The following is a 14,899-nucleotide window of genomic DNA, read 5'->3' as shown; positions in this document are numbered from 1 at the left end:
TTGACGTGTACCTATTCACCCGTTGCATTGCCTGCATCGTCCTTTCTCCGCATCTTCTATCTTCACCAGCCCCTTTATCCGCTCTCTCGTCTGTCGTCTGCTTTCATCCATTTGCCTCCTCCCTTTCTTCAGCGCGATCTTCTCATTGACTTGGGCCACGGTCTTTCAGACGGACAATGGAACCAGCACTCCATCACTGTGGTGCCGCCCTTTGACATGAGGCTTTCATCCTGAGTGCCACTAGACAACTCCGCTCCCTCCCTTATTGAAGGGAAGTAACTCGTCCGACTGGCCAACGCTGCGGTGCGCGTGTTGTTGGCTCATTTCGTTCACTCAACTGCACGTCTGCAACGCCACCTGCCTGGCATCCAGAACGTCCCACAAAGAGACTGCTTCTGTGACCTGTTAAAAAAATTCTTTATGAGGATTTTTCTTTTCCGATGTCCAAGGAGCGACGAGTGTGCCTACTTGCCCTCTGCGACAGTTCTGTCCCCCTGGCCGCAGGGTGATGGAGGACTACAGTGTGCAGCCAGTTATCAGGAAGGTGTAACTAAGTATAAGAAGCTGGGGTGATGGAAGAATTGTGTATTTTCTGTTGATTGGTACTTGAATTTTGCTTTCTAGTCCATCGCATCCGCAGAATAGTAGAGCAAAGTACACCTAACCTTCATTTCTCCGCATTCTTTCCGGCTGACTCACTCTCACACACACACCGACACACACACGCTGCTCTTGTTAATAATAAACAGTTTTGAGAATTGCTCCTTCTTCAAGCCCTGTGGGTCTCGTGCAACTCTCGAGTTCCCTGAATTTCTGTCTTAGCTGGGAATCGCAGTAAGTGTGGGGAAAAGTCAAAACAGTCTGCGATCGACTGAACATTGATTGACTGGTCCCTGGGACGACACATCACTGCTGTCCCACAAGAAGAAACAGATGACTTGTCTCAGTTTCTTTGACCGTTGGGGGGTCTATGTAATAAATGACCGTAAATTAAGCTGGCAGATGTTTTCTTTCAGGTCATCGTACTTTCATTGTGAGATACAGGCATAGGTCTGGTTTCCTTTTTGGGGTACAAATGCTGTCCAGTATGATTATGCAAACATTATATATGATGTAGAAATACAGGCATAGCAGAAATGAGCACAAATTATTTGTTATATATGATGAGAAACGAGGTGACAGCTGTGTTGTGGTGAGGTAGGGATGCATGTTTGTGGATGTGTGCGCGCTTTTGTACCACAGTTTTCTCACCCAGCCTCAAGCTCGTCAGGTTTGTGTGTGGGATGTGATTCCAGGAACCGGCTTTGCCTTTGGGTGAGTTTTATTTTCATGTCATGCCTCGCTCTGTTGGAAAGTACAGTCATTAACATTGAACCTATTCACTTTTTTGAAACATGAGACAGCAAAACCGAGATTTTACTTTTAAAAGTGTATTGTCACCTCGACAGGTCAACAGGCTCGAGATCATACTTCCTGGAGTTAAAATGCACATTATATCATTCACAATAAACGAAATTTTATGTCCTTCTGTATTTTTAAAACTACCGAACTACCTTGTCATTTCACGCCTCAAAGTAAGTGAACTGCCATGTTGTTGTCTGTATGCGCTTAAAATAAGCGAGTTACCATATGCCCTCCACAAGGTTCGACAAAAGGGTTATCGTGTCCCTAAAATAAAAGCGAGTCTGGGATGTTTTTGTATACATTTCAGAAACAAGTGATTGATCTTGAAGGTGAATACCTTTTCTTTTAAAAGAAGCTATCTCATCACTGGATGTTTCTGAAAACAAAGTGTGGTGTGTCAAGTGTCTGTGCAGGTTTGACACCTAGCCAGCCATCACCTCTCTGCCTACATCCCCAGACGTGCGAGTTGCTACAGATTGACCTGCTCCCTGTTTCCCCAAACGCCGAGCTGCTGCAAATTAGCGCGTCTGCCGCACGCACCTCGCGGTCGATGCGTTGGTGGGAAGTCACGTCATCAGTGTACTCCCAGTCCCGTCATTACCATCAGCGCAATCACGTCCAGAGAAAACCCCGGACGAGAAACAAGGTTATTGTATATACCCTGGGAAAATATCCTCACTGGGGTACACTTCGGATTGCATACATACAGGGTGAGAGGGGAGGGGAAATGTCACCTCAACAAAGAACGTGCCCGCTCATCTGTGAAATCATCTGTCCATCGCTTTGAATTACCAAGCCACTTACTCTGTGTTTTGTCGTGTTTGTGTGTATGTGCATTTGTTTCTCCATGTGTGTATAAATTTGTTTTTCTTTGTGTGTGTGCATGGGATAGGAGAGAAGAGCGATGAAAGAGAGAGACAAGTGTTTCTTCATCAGTTCAAGAGTTTTGTCTCACAGGTAATGCTTCAGACTGGTGCAGAAGCTCCTTCAAAAATCCTGACCAACTGAGGCGGTGGTCCGCTAATGCTAGTGACTAGGAGTTGTACCCGTCTTCCCTACACGTCTACCCGTGACGACAGCGATTGCTTGGTATCATAGACTTGTTCACATGCCTTCAGTGCTATAGACTTAGAGTATGGCGCATTTTTTTGACATTTCCACATGGTGTAGCCTGATATATTTCATTGATATGGCTGGCGCTAAACGTCCCCTGAGTAATTTGTGTTTTCTGTCTTGTATGTTTATACCCTCCACCATGTCTATGATCTTCCTTGTTCCTAAAGCGTATCACCCCAATACACGTCGTACCCTCTCCATTGTCTTTGTCTTCATCATCGATCGTCACCAGCACCAACATCAGAGGTATCGCCGCCCCCGCAACCATTTGCACTACCTAGAGGGTGCGTTTAATAATGTCTCCCCTAACCCCACGCAATTTTGTAGCCATGATTATTACATTATGGGAGACTCGCTAAGCGCACCCTGCCTTCTACAACTTGGGCTTTAAAGAGTCGACAACTTTCTGTCAGATTTGATGCAATCTCTACCTTTACTTCCCGTAATTTCCCGTCAAATATCGGTCATTAAACATATGCTGTGTTTATAAATGTCATGTGATTAGAATTCACACGCCTTGTAAATAAAGCATATTTATAAACGTAATGTGGTTATAAACACAAGATCCTAACAAACAAAATAACAGAGGACGCGTATATCGCATGTTACTCTCTCCCACCTCCACCCGTACAAGAGATGTCATTGCGCTTTAACATAGCACAGACCGACAAATATACTTAATTTTGTAGTTTACGATATATTTAATAACAACAACAACAACAACAACAGTTGGCTTGTATGCCGCCTTATCCTCCCCTGTGGACACGGTCAAGGCCTCACAGCTGACAGATGTTGTGACGTAAAAATAATGTGACATCAGAGGTGTTGTGACGTGAAAATAACGTGACGTCAGAACAAGATGACGGTGCTCCAGGTCAAAGGTCAGCGTCTAAACACAACACGAACACAATCTGCAGGGCAAATATCATACAGGCCGGAATACACTCCACAGCAAATATAGTTCCAAATACTACATCCAACAGACGACATTAGTCGCACTGGAACGACGAATAAGCCCGACCATATTTACACAGAAAAACTCAAGCATGTAACCGCCAAAGACATCCTACATCGCTGACACTCATCAAGAATAATTATAGATTATGATCAGACCACTGCCTGCTATTAATACAGCAAAATAATATCAAACAATATTTGTCAATTTTTTAAAACTATGTATGAAGTAGGAAGTGCTTAAACTCAGTAGGAAGATATTGTGCAGCTCTCCATCCAGCTGTGACCACGGCAAGTACCATCACTTAAGTTCAAAGTGTTGTTGATCAGTCGTCTGCGAAGCACGTACATGTAGATAAGTTATTGCAATGAGAGAACAAAACCCACGTGGTATCGTTAACAGGTCCACTGTAGTAATGAATGGTGCGTGTGCTTTATTCAAGTCCACTTTGTGGTAATGAGTGGTGCGGTTCATACAGGATAAGAAAAAGGAAAAAATCCACAAACTTATCCTCTTCTGGCTGAAATGAATCTCCATTATGGCGATACAAATTACAGATGGTGTACCCGGTAATGAAATCCCTTGTCACGTGCGTCAGTGAAGACAACGGTTAAAAGAACTGGAAAAAGTAACCAATGACGTCACTGGCTGGCAGATGTCAAGTGCACAAACTGGCCACAATATATAAGTACATACAGAAGAAGACATACAGACATCAGCGTTACACTGCCATCTTGAGTGCGGCCTTGGTCGGACCCTTCTATACTAGCAAAGGTATCCTCTATGATACGAGTGTGATTATAACATTAAGCCAAGCGAATTCGCTGCACTGTATCTCGTTCATAACTGATTGTATTTTTATTCTTAAACACACTCAGCCTTTTAATACAGCATATGATGGCTAAGACAGTGTCGCTATCCTTTCCAGGTATGGCAATGTATTTATCGTAATAAACCTGTTTACGGTGTCTACACAAGTCCCACATATCGGACTGGACATGCATCCACGACCATGCGTCATCATGACCTCTTGATCCTTGGTCCTGACAGGAGACAGAAGTGAAAGGCAATATAACCAGGACAGCAGTCTTAACAGAGTCTTTGTTCCTCTGAGAAATACTCAACGCTGTCTTCCCCTTTTCCAATCACGATGTCTTCATGCATCTGACCTCACTTCTCCAACCCCTTCCCATCCTACTCTGAGACCAGCTGAACGACAGGGACCGAGGTCACTGTCTTTATCTTCGCCAGGCTCTTCAAACTGTCGGAAACGCCAGCCTTGGTCTGGCGCCGTTTACTGAAGCTTGGGTTTCCTCGATCGGCCGGCCACATTGTAATCCGGCAACCCACCCCACCACTCCCCTTTCCCTCCAAACCCCCCACACTCTCTCCCCCTGCCCTCATTGATTGCCGAGCCAGGCGCTGTTTGGTTTGCATTTCCAGAAAATTGAGGAGAACGGCGAGGAGCCCTGGCCCTGTGACCACAGCAGATCTCGGCCGGAGTTTAGTCGCAGGTCACTCCGCACGCGCCAGGCAGGCGCTGGTGACGAGAGGGAAAATGGAAGGATTTCTCCATCGGTTTCTTTCTTATGCACAACTCTCAGCTGGCCCCCAGTTCTTTGAGGCGAGACAATAAAGAATGTATGGGGGAGAGGTGTTTTGTCGTTCACGCTCTCTCACTCCCAATTCCCACACCACCACCACCACCACCACACCACCACCACCACCTCTTTCCATAGGAAGACAAGTCTGTGCACGTGAAATACTCCAATGAAAAAAAGAAAAAGAGCGGGTGATTTGGAGGATAAGCAGAGATGGAGCACGGGTGAAGTGAGTCTTCAGAGTAACTGCAATGTCAGGTCATTTCTAAATATAACTTTCTTCATTTTATTGGTTTTGCCCCTCTTTACCACAGGTTTGCTTGTTGTGAGGATAGTAATCTCATGAGCAGTGTTGAGACATTTGTGTGTGTTTAGGTGTACTGCAACATCAGTTGAATCCAAGGCATGTCCAGGAGGACCTCGCTCTCTTACAAGTGCACTGCTTATATCTGAGCTCGACAGGTTCCTACAATGTGCCCCTAAGGCAAAGTGCTGTTAGCAAGTGGATTTGATTAGGAAAGAATCTAGATAGTTCTTAGGACTAATCACTTATCCTGGTATAGAGATGTGGTGGTGTCCATTGAGCCCTCCATCCTCGCAGGCCGAGACGAGCCTAGTGGTTAGTGCCTCTGGGACTTTCCCCGTGGTCGGGCGATACAGTGACGGCTATTGACTCTAGTGGTACTGCAGATTTTCATTGTACAAGTGAGAAAGAACTTGTCTGTACAGCAGCCAGCCTAATAGCACGGATATATCACACCATCTGCATAATTTGTCTGCTGGTCGTCCTACATACGTTTGGCAACACGTCGATAATACAGAAGCAGTGTAAATGGGCCTTTCAATCCCTAATGTCTTCCTCTCAATTTCCTGGCAACAACACTCTCGCCCACCTCCCCAATCTGTTACAGTCCCCTACCTCTCGTCCCCCTTCCCTTCCCAGCTGCTAATTGCCCAGACCACCCTCTCTGGTTTTGTCGGGGGAACAACTTCAAAGGACAAGACTGGAGCTAAACCATCGACGCCTGAAAAAGTCGCTTGCACTCTTGACATGTGAAAAAAAGGGAGAAAAGAATTCTCTGATGTGAACGGCGCCCGTACATTTTGAGATTCCCATGACTGTATGTAAAGAACCGAGCATTTCCCTCGGATAAATCCATAGCGCCTTTAGTGGCCAGTGGAAACCAGCTGCAGCTGTAGGTAGGCGAGATCCTTGGTCCTGGAAAGCCTGGGAAAACCGCGGCAAGGGAGACAAACTTGTCTTCTTGCTCACCGAATGCAACAAGGCCGACAACCACCACAACTTTCGTATCTCGAGAAGCTCTGTCCTTGTTTGCTGTGGACTAAAACGAGTCCAGGGCAGCAGCAGTCTTACATGTGTAAGAGATGTAACCGGCAGTGCATCTTCTCCTTAGCATCACAGGAATCGGATTCAGAGTGTGCTGGTGACCTGATAACCCTTCCTTCACTTATGACGCACGGACGGCTTGACAAAGTTCGGTCTTAAGATATAGGACAATGGAGACACCCACCATAAGTCAGAGCGGCAGTACATGAGATACTGTGTACAGCAATGTCGTACAAACCCTCCTCCCCCAACCCATTATATGGCCACCTGTTTCTATTAGTTTACCCCCACTCCCTCGAGAGTGAAAACGTTGGTCTTTTTTGTTGTTTGATTAAAGCATTAGACACCGCAACAATTAACTGTCATACAACGTGTGCTGTGTATGACAACATTTGTTTGACCTGATTAGGGACAACCATCACCTTCTCCTTAGAGATCTTGCTCCTATACCTTCTTACCCCACCCCACCCCCAACCTCCCTCAGTGCATGGCGCGCCTTGTGTTATATGCTACTGTCACTTTAGTCACCCCCTCGACGATATAGCAAGATAACAGGGTATAACACAGACTGACCAGAATGTTTCACTGTGGCTGTACTGTGATAATTCGACAACGGCTCACTGACATGAAGAACCAGTGATGACATGACATCGCAGTGCCGTTGCGACAGGTGGGACGCTCGCATAACCAGTTTAAAAAAAAGGCCAAATCGGAAAGGTTTATCTTTGCGATAAACCGTTTGTCGAAAAGGAGAGGCTCAAAGTGCAAATCCAATTACAATTTCTGAGAAGCAGTGACTTTGTGCAACACTATCGGTCAAAAAGATGTCTCATCAAAGACTTCGGCGCCGGTGCAAAGTTAACCGGATATCGTGCTGTGTAGTGCATGGTCGTTGTAGCTACGCAGGTGTAGCACCACAGTCCGTGTAACATGTAGGGTGAGCAGCCGAGTAATATCGGAGTCTAAAGAACGGAGAAGTCGCCGGTTAGGCAACTGATGGTCAAATCAAATTTCTTTCCTTTCTCCTTGCATGAGGACTAGACAGGTTCCGAACTATCATGCATTTAATAACGTTTTTACCACAATGTGATACTGGACATACATAATGTTTATTCCACCCTGGGTAGTTTAGCTTGATAAAAGCAAACAGAGCTGAGACATTACAGTGATGAATTCATTCAAACTGGAAATGATTTTGTTCTGGACCAAAAGAGGAAGGAATGCCAAGGATTTTGACTAATGTTGTAATACAAGAAAAGCAACTCTCATCTGAGCGCATTCACTTCCTTGCAAGAGTAGCCTACCATGATCGCGACTTTCAACTAGTTCTACCTGCACAGGTAAACAATGGAGGGAACCGCTTCGGCGGGTAGCCATAGTTACATACCCTGCTGCTGACCGGAAGATTGTTACAGGTAAGCGGCAAGCTGCAATGTGCTTTGATGACGTCGGAAGCAGAGGATCTTAACTATTTTATTCCTATACACTGAGGGCGGCCTGTTGTTTGGAGATAAGAGCACAGGTAGCTCGCGACAGGTCGCAACATCAGGGGTGGGAAATGGAGATCAGTAGGGAGGGCAGCCTTGACTCTTGAGGATGGCGGCTGCTTTAGATGAGGTTTGACAAATTTGGTACAATGTGGATTTAATCGTATGCATTACACCTCACTGGGTAAGTAATTCGTGAAATAGTTGCATCGAGCAGATATACCAGCTTTCCAATGTTGGATAGTGCAATAGCACAGGAGCACATTGTGTTCACCGTTTTCACTGCGTTTGGCCGTTTGCCCTTCATCTGAACATGTGATAATTACGGCTAACGCTTTATCCTATATCCTTACCTACTCCCCATCCAGGTAGAGCAGATTTTCAGTGAGATTACACCTGCAATTCTAAAATATTATAAGCCACTTCTCAACTGTTCTTTGAAGTAAACAATTATTTTCTTTCATGTCAGCTGTCATACTATCTCTTACCAATCTCCCCTATACGAGCCTTCAGTTTTTGTATTGTAGACAGTGAGTTATTACCACGTTAGAATCAGAACACCTCAAAATGTCTTGGCAACATTATTTATGGGTCAAGTCCCGTTGACTGCCTCCCTGTGCCTTTTGTCATGTTTGGGGTGGTTTGTCTGCTGTGTAACAAGACAAGATACCAGATTCTGACTTACCACTAGCTAGAACATTGTTTCTGAATATAAGATTTATATTGCGTAAGTAGTTACAGATTTTTGTGCAAAGGCATTTCTGAAACACCTTTCTCCCAATACACACACACACCACATTCACACACACTGCGCAGAATGCTGGCAAAGAACCAAAGGTAAGTAAAGTTGCTGGTGTCACGTGTCCTATTCATGGAGCGCTCATTCTCAGGAGCAACAGGACTTACAGAACCTGTAGATTACTGCTAGCTGTTGACACTTGCATTGACACAGTGCCAGGAAACAGATCCCAGCCTGTTTGGAGTGTAACAAGTGCAGCTCTTGTGTAAAAACTCACACAGGTTTAAGATCAATGGGTAACAATCAGGTTTTGTCAACAGTTTGTTGCTTTAAATAACAAGTTAGTTTTGGATGCTGATGGTATATTTCTAGTCTTTTATTATGTCATGCCTTGTAATAGCTAATGTACGGTCACTTTTCACACACACACCAAAAGTGTAACGGTGCCTTAGCCTTTTGAGCAAACTGTTACAGAGTCACCGTGTCCTCTTTTCTCTGCTATGTTTACTCACCCTGATATTAACAGGAGTTAATCATAGCCTAGAACAGCAGCTTATAATTTTATATGAAACCCCATTAAGCTATGCACCCATCTCATAAATATATAGTATAGTTTTTACTTTTACAGTGTGTATCATGTGCTGAAGCTGAGGATAGCAGCAACTGAAGTCAGTGTGAGATGAGTTCCAATATACGCAACTATCTGCAGACAAATGAGGATTTGGACAACTTATATAGCGGTAGTTCTCAGGCTGCCAAACGTCAGAAATGGCTACGCCTTCTCCTGTTGACCTTTTTAGTCATCGTTCTGGTGAGTTAAAGAATGATTATAGTGTTGTGTATGGTATGATATAAACTTGTGTGTAAAAGAAGCAGTTCTTGTACACTGTTGAAACAAAACCAGAAACATCTTTTTTTTAATTCATCTAACAGGATTGTTATGAAGATTTGTATTTTACTCAGGATTTTTTCTTCCATTGGTGGTTAAGGGTCCCAACGTTTAGAATTTATTGCCCGTTTTTTGTTTCAGTGTTGTAGAGCTTCAATATGCATTTTGTTTGCCAACATATGATAATTGGTGGATTCTTTCCACTTTGTCTCTTCCATTTGATGATGTTTCCTAGGTCTGTTCCGTCTTAATTCATTTGTGCAGTGATTTTTTTATAGCATATTGTTCTGTCATCATACTTAACCTGCAGCTTTCATTGATGCAGATCAAGGGTGTGTTACATAAGCTTTTATTATTACTTTTTGCAGCCTTAGTTAGATCAAGCGGTTTGTACATCTCATATGCAGCCAATGGAGCAATGCTATATCGCTAGGCTAAACCATACATATCATGTACCATAGGTTGGTGGTTTTGCAATCATGGGAGTTGGGATCTGGACACTGCAGGCAGAGTATGGAAACAAACAGCTGTCTACACTCATCAGTGCAGCAGTCTATCGCTTTGACTCTGTCCTGATGATTACTGTGGGTAGCGCCATCATTGTCATCACACTTATGGGATTCTGTGGGGTCTACACGCAGTACAAATGCATCATGGGACTAGTAAGTCACCTTCAAAAGATGTTTACATTTTTATTTAAATTACAGAGCTACCAGCAGTTGACATTGTTAATAGTTGTTAAAATCAGTGAGTGTGAAACAAGATTCTTTTCCTATGGAAGTTTTGCTAGTCAGCAATGATCCAACAATCAAAATAATCATAACTTTAAGAATAAAAGAGATAAGAAAACATCATAAGGACTTAGTCTAAAGAAGGGAAGATTATTAGTTTATTACAAAGGTTACATAGACTCTATATATATATTGTATTTGTTAAAGAAATAAACTGGCCTGAGAAAAAGAAGAATATTACTTCATGTTATTAATTAGATCAGCATGGGGTTTGGTTTTTTTTACAAAGCTTAAAAAATCTTTATATTACAGATGCCTTTGCAAGTCTCTATTATCTATCAGTCTCATAATAAGCAGGAGACTTGTTTAGCACCATTCCCCTGGCAGTCACTGCGCTTTACACAAAAGACCAATTTAAGAACTATATAGGTAATAATAAATAATAGCAAGAAAATCTATAGTGTATCTCTTCTGTAGCTGATTTTATACCTCTATCACCATCACTACTAATTTTTTTAATTAAACTGAAGATAATAAGACAGCACTAATATTATGACTTACCCCTGGAGAGTTTTTCCACATTATATTTTATATACTTTTTTTATTATTATGCACCACTTTTTCTTAACAAAGCTGAAGTTATACTATAGTGCAGCACATGTCATGCAGGTCCTTTCCTTTCTTGAATGGGAAACATTGTCTCTTCCTGTACTGCTTTTATAAACTGCTTTTGTATGCAACAAGATGCAGTTCTTTCACGACTTGTGTTTCTGCTTGCAGCATCTGGGACTTTTGGCCTTTATGTCAGTCATGCTGTTTGTGGCTGGAATTATTGGCTATGTTCTTATCAGTGATGTGAGTATGTCTTTCCTGTTCACTAATATTTATTCAATGTCATGTTAATTAATATTCATTCATTATTTGCCCTGTTCACTAGTGTTCAATTAATGATGTCATTATTTTTGGCTTGCAAGGTTTGACCATGTCTTTGGCTGTTATGTTCATTTTTAATTTTGCTTTATATAATAATGGTAATTTATAATTAATTCTTAAGAAATATTTCATCACTTCACTGGAAATAAAACAAATTCTGGGGAACAAATTAAACTGTTGAGAAAATGTTATGAGGGAGATAAATATTCTGATATCTTTAAAAAATAAGAAAATTTTCAAGAGCCTATGGAATAAATTATGCTTTGTTACGAGCTTGAGGATATATTGTGCTTTGTCACTAGCTTGAGGATAAAGTGAAGGAGAAGATGGAGGGTATTATCATTACTCATTATGGCATCAACATTGATTTGGATAGTGAAAATCGCCAAATTACTGAAGCTTGGGACACTATTCAACGCACTGTGAGTTATTATCTTTTGAAGTTTTCTATGAATAATATTATCTTTTTGCAGGAATGTTGAAACATGATTTCAATTTTTTTTTAAACGTTGGACCTTAATGTTTTTTACTTGGAGTTGTATTAGGAGATGCCTATTTCTTTAAATGATTTTTGTCATAATCAGAAGTGGTATTTTTTTTTTCATGATCACACTTGAAACATTCCCAGTTGAGTGAAAGATGCCCGACAAGGACACCATTTAATAGGAAATACCCATACTACTGTTACTAACGGCTGTATCATAGACCAGGAGATTTAGTAGTTGAGATTTAGTTAGGCTTAAATCCTGATGAAACCACCCTATTATGGTCCAGTCCAAAGTTTTGTGTTTATTTTTTGTGATTGTAATTTAATGAATCATTTTACATTCTTCACATGATTAAAATTCTGGTCACTGCTAAGTACATTATATACTGGTCAATATTCCAACGTAGGGAGCTAGCACTTTGTAACGTTTTGATCCTTTACATAAATTTGCTTGATTTTCCTCATGTATTTTAAAAGAAATAAAATCCTGAATATTAATTTGTTTTCAGTTTGAATGCTGTGGGGCCTTTGGTGATGCCAATAGTTCAACATCTTGGGCACTATATAAACGCAGCCAGTGGTGGTCAGAAAAGTTTAACAGTAAGTATTCTCACTTGTGACCAGAATGTTAAGTCTTAACAATGGTTACCATCACACATGCCCCAAGAAAGCTCCAGCATATCATCCCTAAGTTAGTCTTAACAATTTTGCCAACTGTAATATGGTTCAGAAAAGACGTGATATCATCCAACTGTGTACTACCTACAAAATTTTCATGTTTGGCACTTTTATGTTTAGTGTACCATACCATTGCTATGTATTTGCAGATAACAGCAAAGTGCCTTCAAGTTGTTGCAGAGAAAACGAGAATCTTGATCTATGCATGGGAACAGTGGAGGGTGTGGGGCCTCCATCTGTTGGACCCCCAATCACCATAGATCCTTCCACTCTTAACTACACTCTCTACACAACGGTATGTGTTTATCTTAGTTGTATGTATATATACACATGTGTGTATGCATGCATTGATGAATGTCCACTTGTGATAATGATGCAATAAAAACACAAAGGGAAAATTATTTAAAACCATCTGTATACCTTTGCACATTCAGTAATAAATAACTCCTTCATAGGGATGCTTTGATGTGCTGCGGAAATATCTACTATACACTGGTGGGGTAATAGGATCCTCAGCAATAGTGGTGGGCATCTTCATGGTAAGTAACTATGATAGTAGGTGATTATTTAGCCTTCCAGAATTCAAAAGGTAAATGAAATATAAAAGTGTATAGACTCCCGTCTTCGCTGTTTATGGTTCAGAAGTGATATCTAAATGGCTTCTCAACAAAAACTGAATGGAAATTTCAATAGAATTATTGAGACCAGATATATTTTGCCTGAATCAAAACGTCTGTTGGCTTAACTTTGGCAACAATGCCAATGATTCCACTTTTATTTTTAAACTGTTATAACTGCTATTACAACAACAAGGAATTACCATAGGTTAGGATCAAGTTTAGATGATTGCAATATTCAGCATGTTAAAGTTACTCGTATTATGCCTGACAATATTACCAAAATTTGATGCTAATACAAAGCATTTTTGGACAGATATTTAAAAGGGAACAAAAACAAGAAGCATGACTATTTTTATGATAAATAATGTACATGAAAATCAGACTTAATAATTAAAGTACAAGAAAATTTTCTTTTAAGAAAAGCAACATTTCAAACTATAGCAAATCTATTGACAATTTCTTGACTGAGGAGGATGTGTGTCTGAGGGTGTTGATGGAGGATTGCACAAAGTGATATTTTCACTGCATTGTTGCATTTACAGTTGGTGGAACTTGCTCTGTCTATCTGCATGTACCGAGTGATGCCTGGCCGTTGATGCTGACTTTGTGTCTCCATTACTTCATGAGTTTTATTTGGGGATCACAATCTTCTGGACTTTCTGTTAAGCCAGGTTTTCTAATGGATAATCCAGGGTCCCAGTGACAAGGCCAATGCCTTTAAAACATGTACAGGACTTGAGTACCATGTGTGAGATTTTTGTTTACTTGAGAATGGAAATCTTTATGGCTAATATGTTGCTAACTGCTATATTTAGCTTGGTATTTTAACACATTGTCTCAAGCACAACATACATACACCTCTAAAAACAGAATGAATGAAAGGATACTGGGGTTTTTTGGGGGTTTTTTTTGTTTTCGGAGATGCAATGTTTTTGTCAAGACTACCACTGTTTTATTACTTTGACTCATTGCTGATTCCCATATTATTTTTTAAGAAGTGGAGATAACTATTGCATCATGCATTATTCTCCAAATACCACTAACATCCTCAGAAATACAGATATCAGAGCTGGATGATGCACTGAACAAGCTGTGCTCTACAAAACTTCCAATGCTATGTTTTCCATGACGCAAAGAATATTCTGAACTAAAACATTAGTTTGAAGTGTATTTTACTGAAAAATATAAGGTGAACAGATATGCAGTAAGCAAATTTACTAATGTATAAAATGTCACTCAAATGGAAGAAAGAATTTTGATGCTTTTTTTGACAGTAATTGTGACTTCCATGTCTCAAAAACCAGCAAATAGTACATCACTTTTAGTGACTGGATGTGCACAGCTGTGCACATTCATGTTAGGGAAGAAACCATGCTCCAGAGTACATAAAAAAGTGTAGCTGCTCTCATTTTATAATGTAGCGCACTACGTTCAGCCACTTTTATTGTTTGGCCTTATTTTGCATTTTATGCGTCAACTCTACCATCATTTGGTTCCAGGCTCTATCAGTATACTGGCCTGTCCAAATATTGTTCCCATCCTGCCAAGACCATTACAGAAACTTATTCTGGTTCCTAGGATCGGCCTTGATTACCATTTCTTGTAATAGTCTGAGCAAGTTTGGAAATTTTTTCAAATATGTCCGTCCACAATGCTTCTAAGTTATGAAACTGAAATGCTATTTTTGCCTCTCTAATATATGTTTTAAAAGAGTAATGTTCATGTTTTTAGTGTGTCAGGACATCTTGTGTGATCTAACATGTGTGAGATTTATGAGATTTTTCATGTTATGTAGAGCATAAAGAATTTTCTGGGATTGTGGGGTTTTTGTTTTGAATAAATTAATGCTTTGATTGTGATCACATGCTTTGAAAATTACAAAGAGTAAATCTCTTTATCTCTCTTTCCCTT

The 14,899-nt window shown here is 41.0% G+C and overlaps 1 protein-coding gene across 7 annotated transcripts; it reads left to right on the top strand.

The window, feature by feature from the left end:
- Window positions 1-7,232: 7,232 nt before the first annotated feature.
- On the top strand, window positions 7,233-14,804 carry LOC112573906 (tetraspanin-11-like). Of its 7 annotated transcripts, none has more exons than XM_025254608.1 (9): window positions 7,233-7,764; window positions 9,279-9,461; window positions 10,001-10,201; window positions 11,051-11,125; window positions 11,506-11,625; window positions 12,200-12,290; window positions 12,518-12,663; window positions 12,824-12,907; window positions 13,531-14,804. In XM_025254608.1, exons 2-9 carry the CDS (start codon window positions 9,330-9,332, stop codon window positions 13,582-13,584), a joined length of 903 nt encoding a protein of 300 aa, XP_025110393.1. In that variant the 5' UTR covers window positions 7,233-7,764; window positions 9,279-9,329; the 3' UTR covers window positions 13,585-14,804. The 7 variants fall into 7 exon arrangements, with proteins under 7 accessions (XP_025110393.1, XP_025110387.1, XP_025110392.1 ...); XM_025254602.1 differs by having other exon boundaries at window positions 7,234-7,839; XM_025254607.1 differs by lacking the exon at window positions 7,233-7,764 and adding an exon at window positions 7,854-7,946.
- Window positions 14,805-14,899: the final 95 nt, after the last annotated feature.

The sequence above is a fragment of the Pomacea canaliculata genome, linkage group LG10, assembly GCF_003073045.1.
Source record: "Pomacea canaliculata isolate SZHN2017 linkage group LG10, ASM307304v1, whole genome shotgun sequence".
Lineage (NCBI taxonomy): Eukaryota > Metazoa > Mollusca > Gastropoda > Architaenioglossa > Ampullariidae > Pomacea > Pomacea canaliculata.
This window is presented reverse-complemented; position numbering and strand designations above follow the sequence as displayed.

What these genes read in the sequence shown, in the direction of transcription:
- LOC112573906 (XM_025254608.1), top strand. Translation starts at nt 9,330, where the DNA reads ATGAGTTCCAATATACGCAACTATCTGCAGACAAATGAGGATTTGGAC. An exon ending in ACAAATGCATCATGGGACTA is followed by an intron (nt 10,202 to 11,050) that starts GTAAGTCACCTT and finishes TTCTGCTTGCAG; the next exon opens with CATCTGGGACTTTTGGCCTT. An exon ending in ACTACACTCTCTACACAACG is followed by an intron (nt 12,664 to 12,823) that starts GTATGTGTTTAT and finishes ACTCCTTCATAG; the next exon opens with GGATGCTTTGATGTGCTGCG.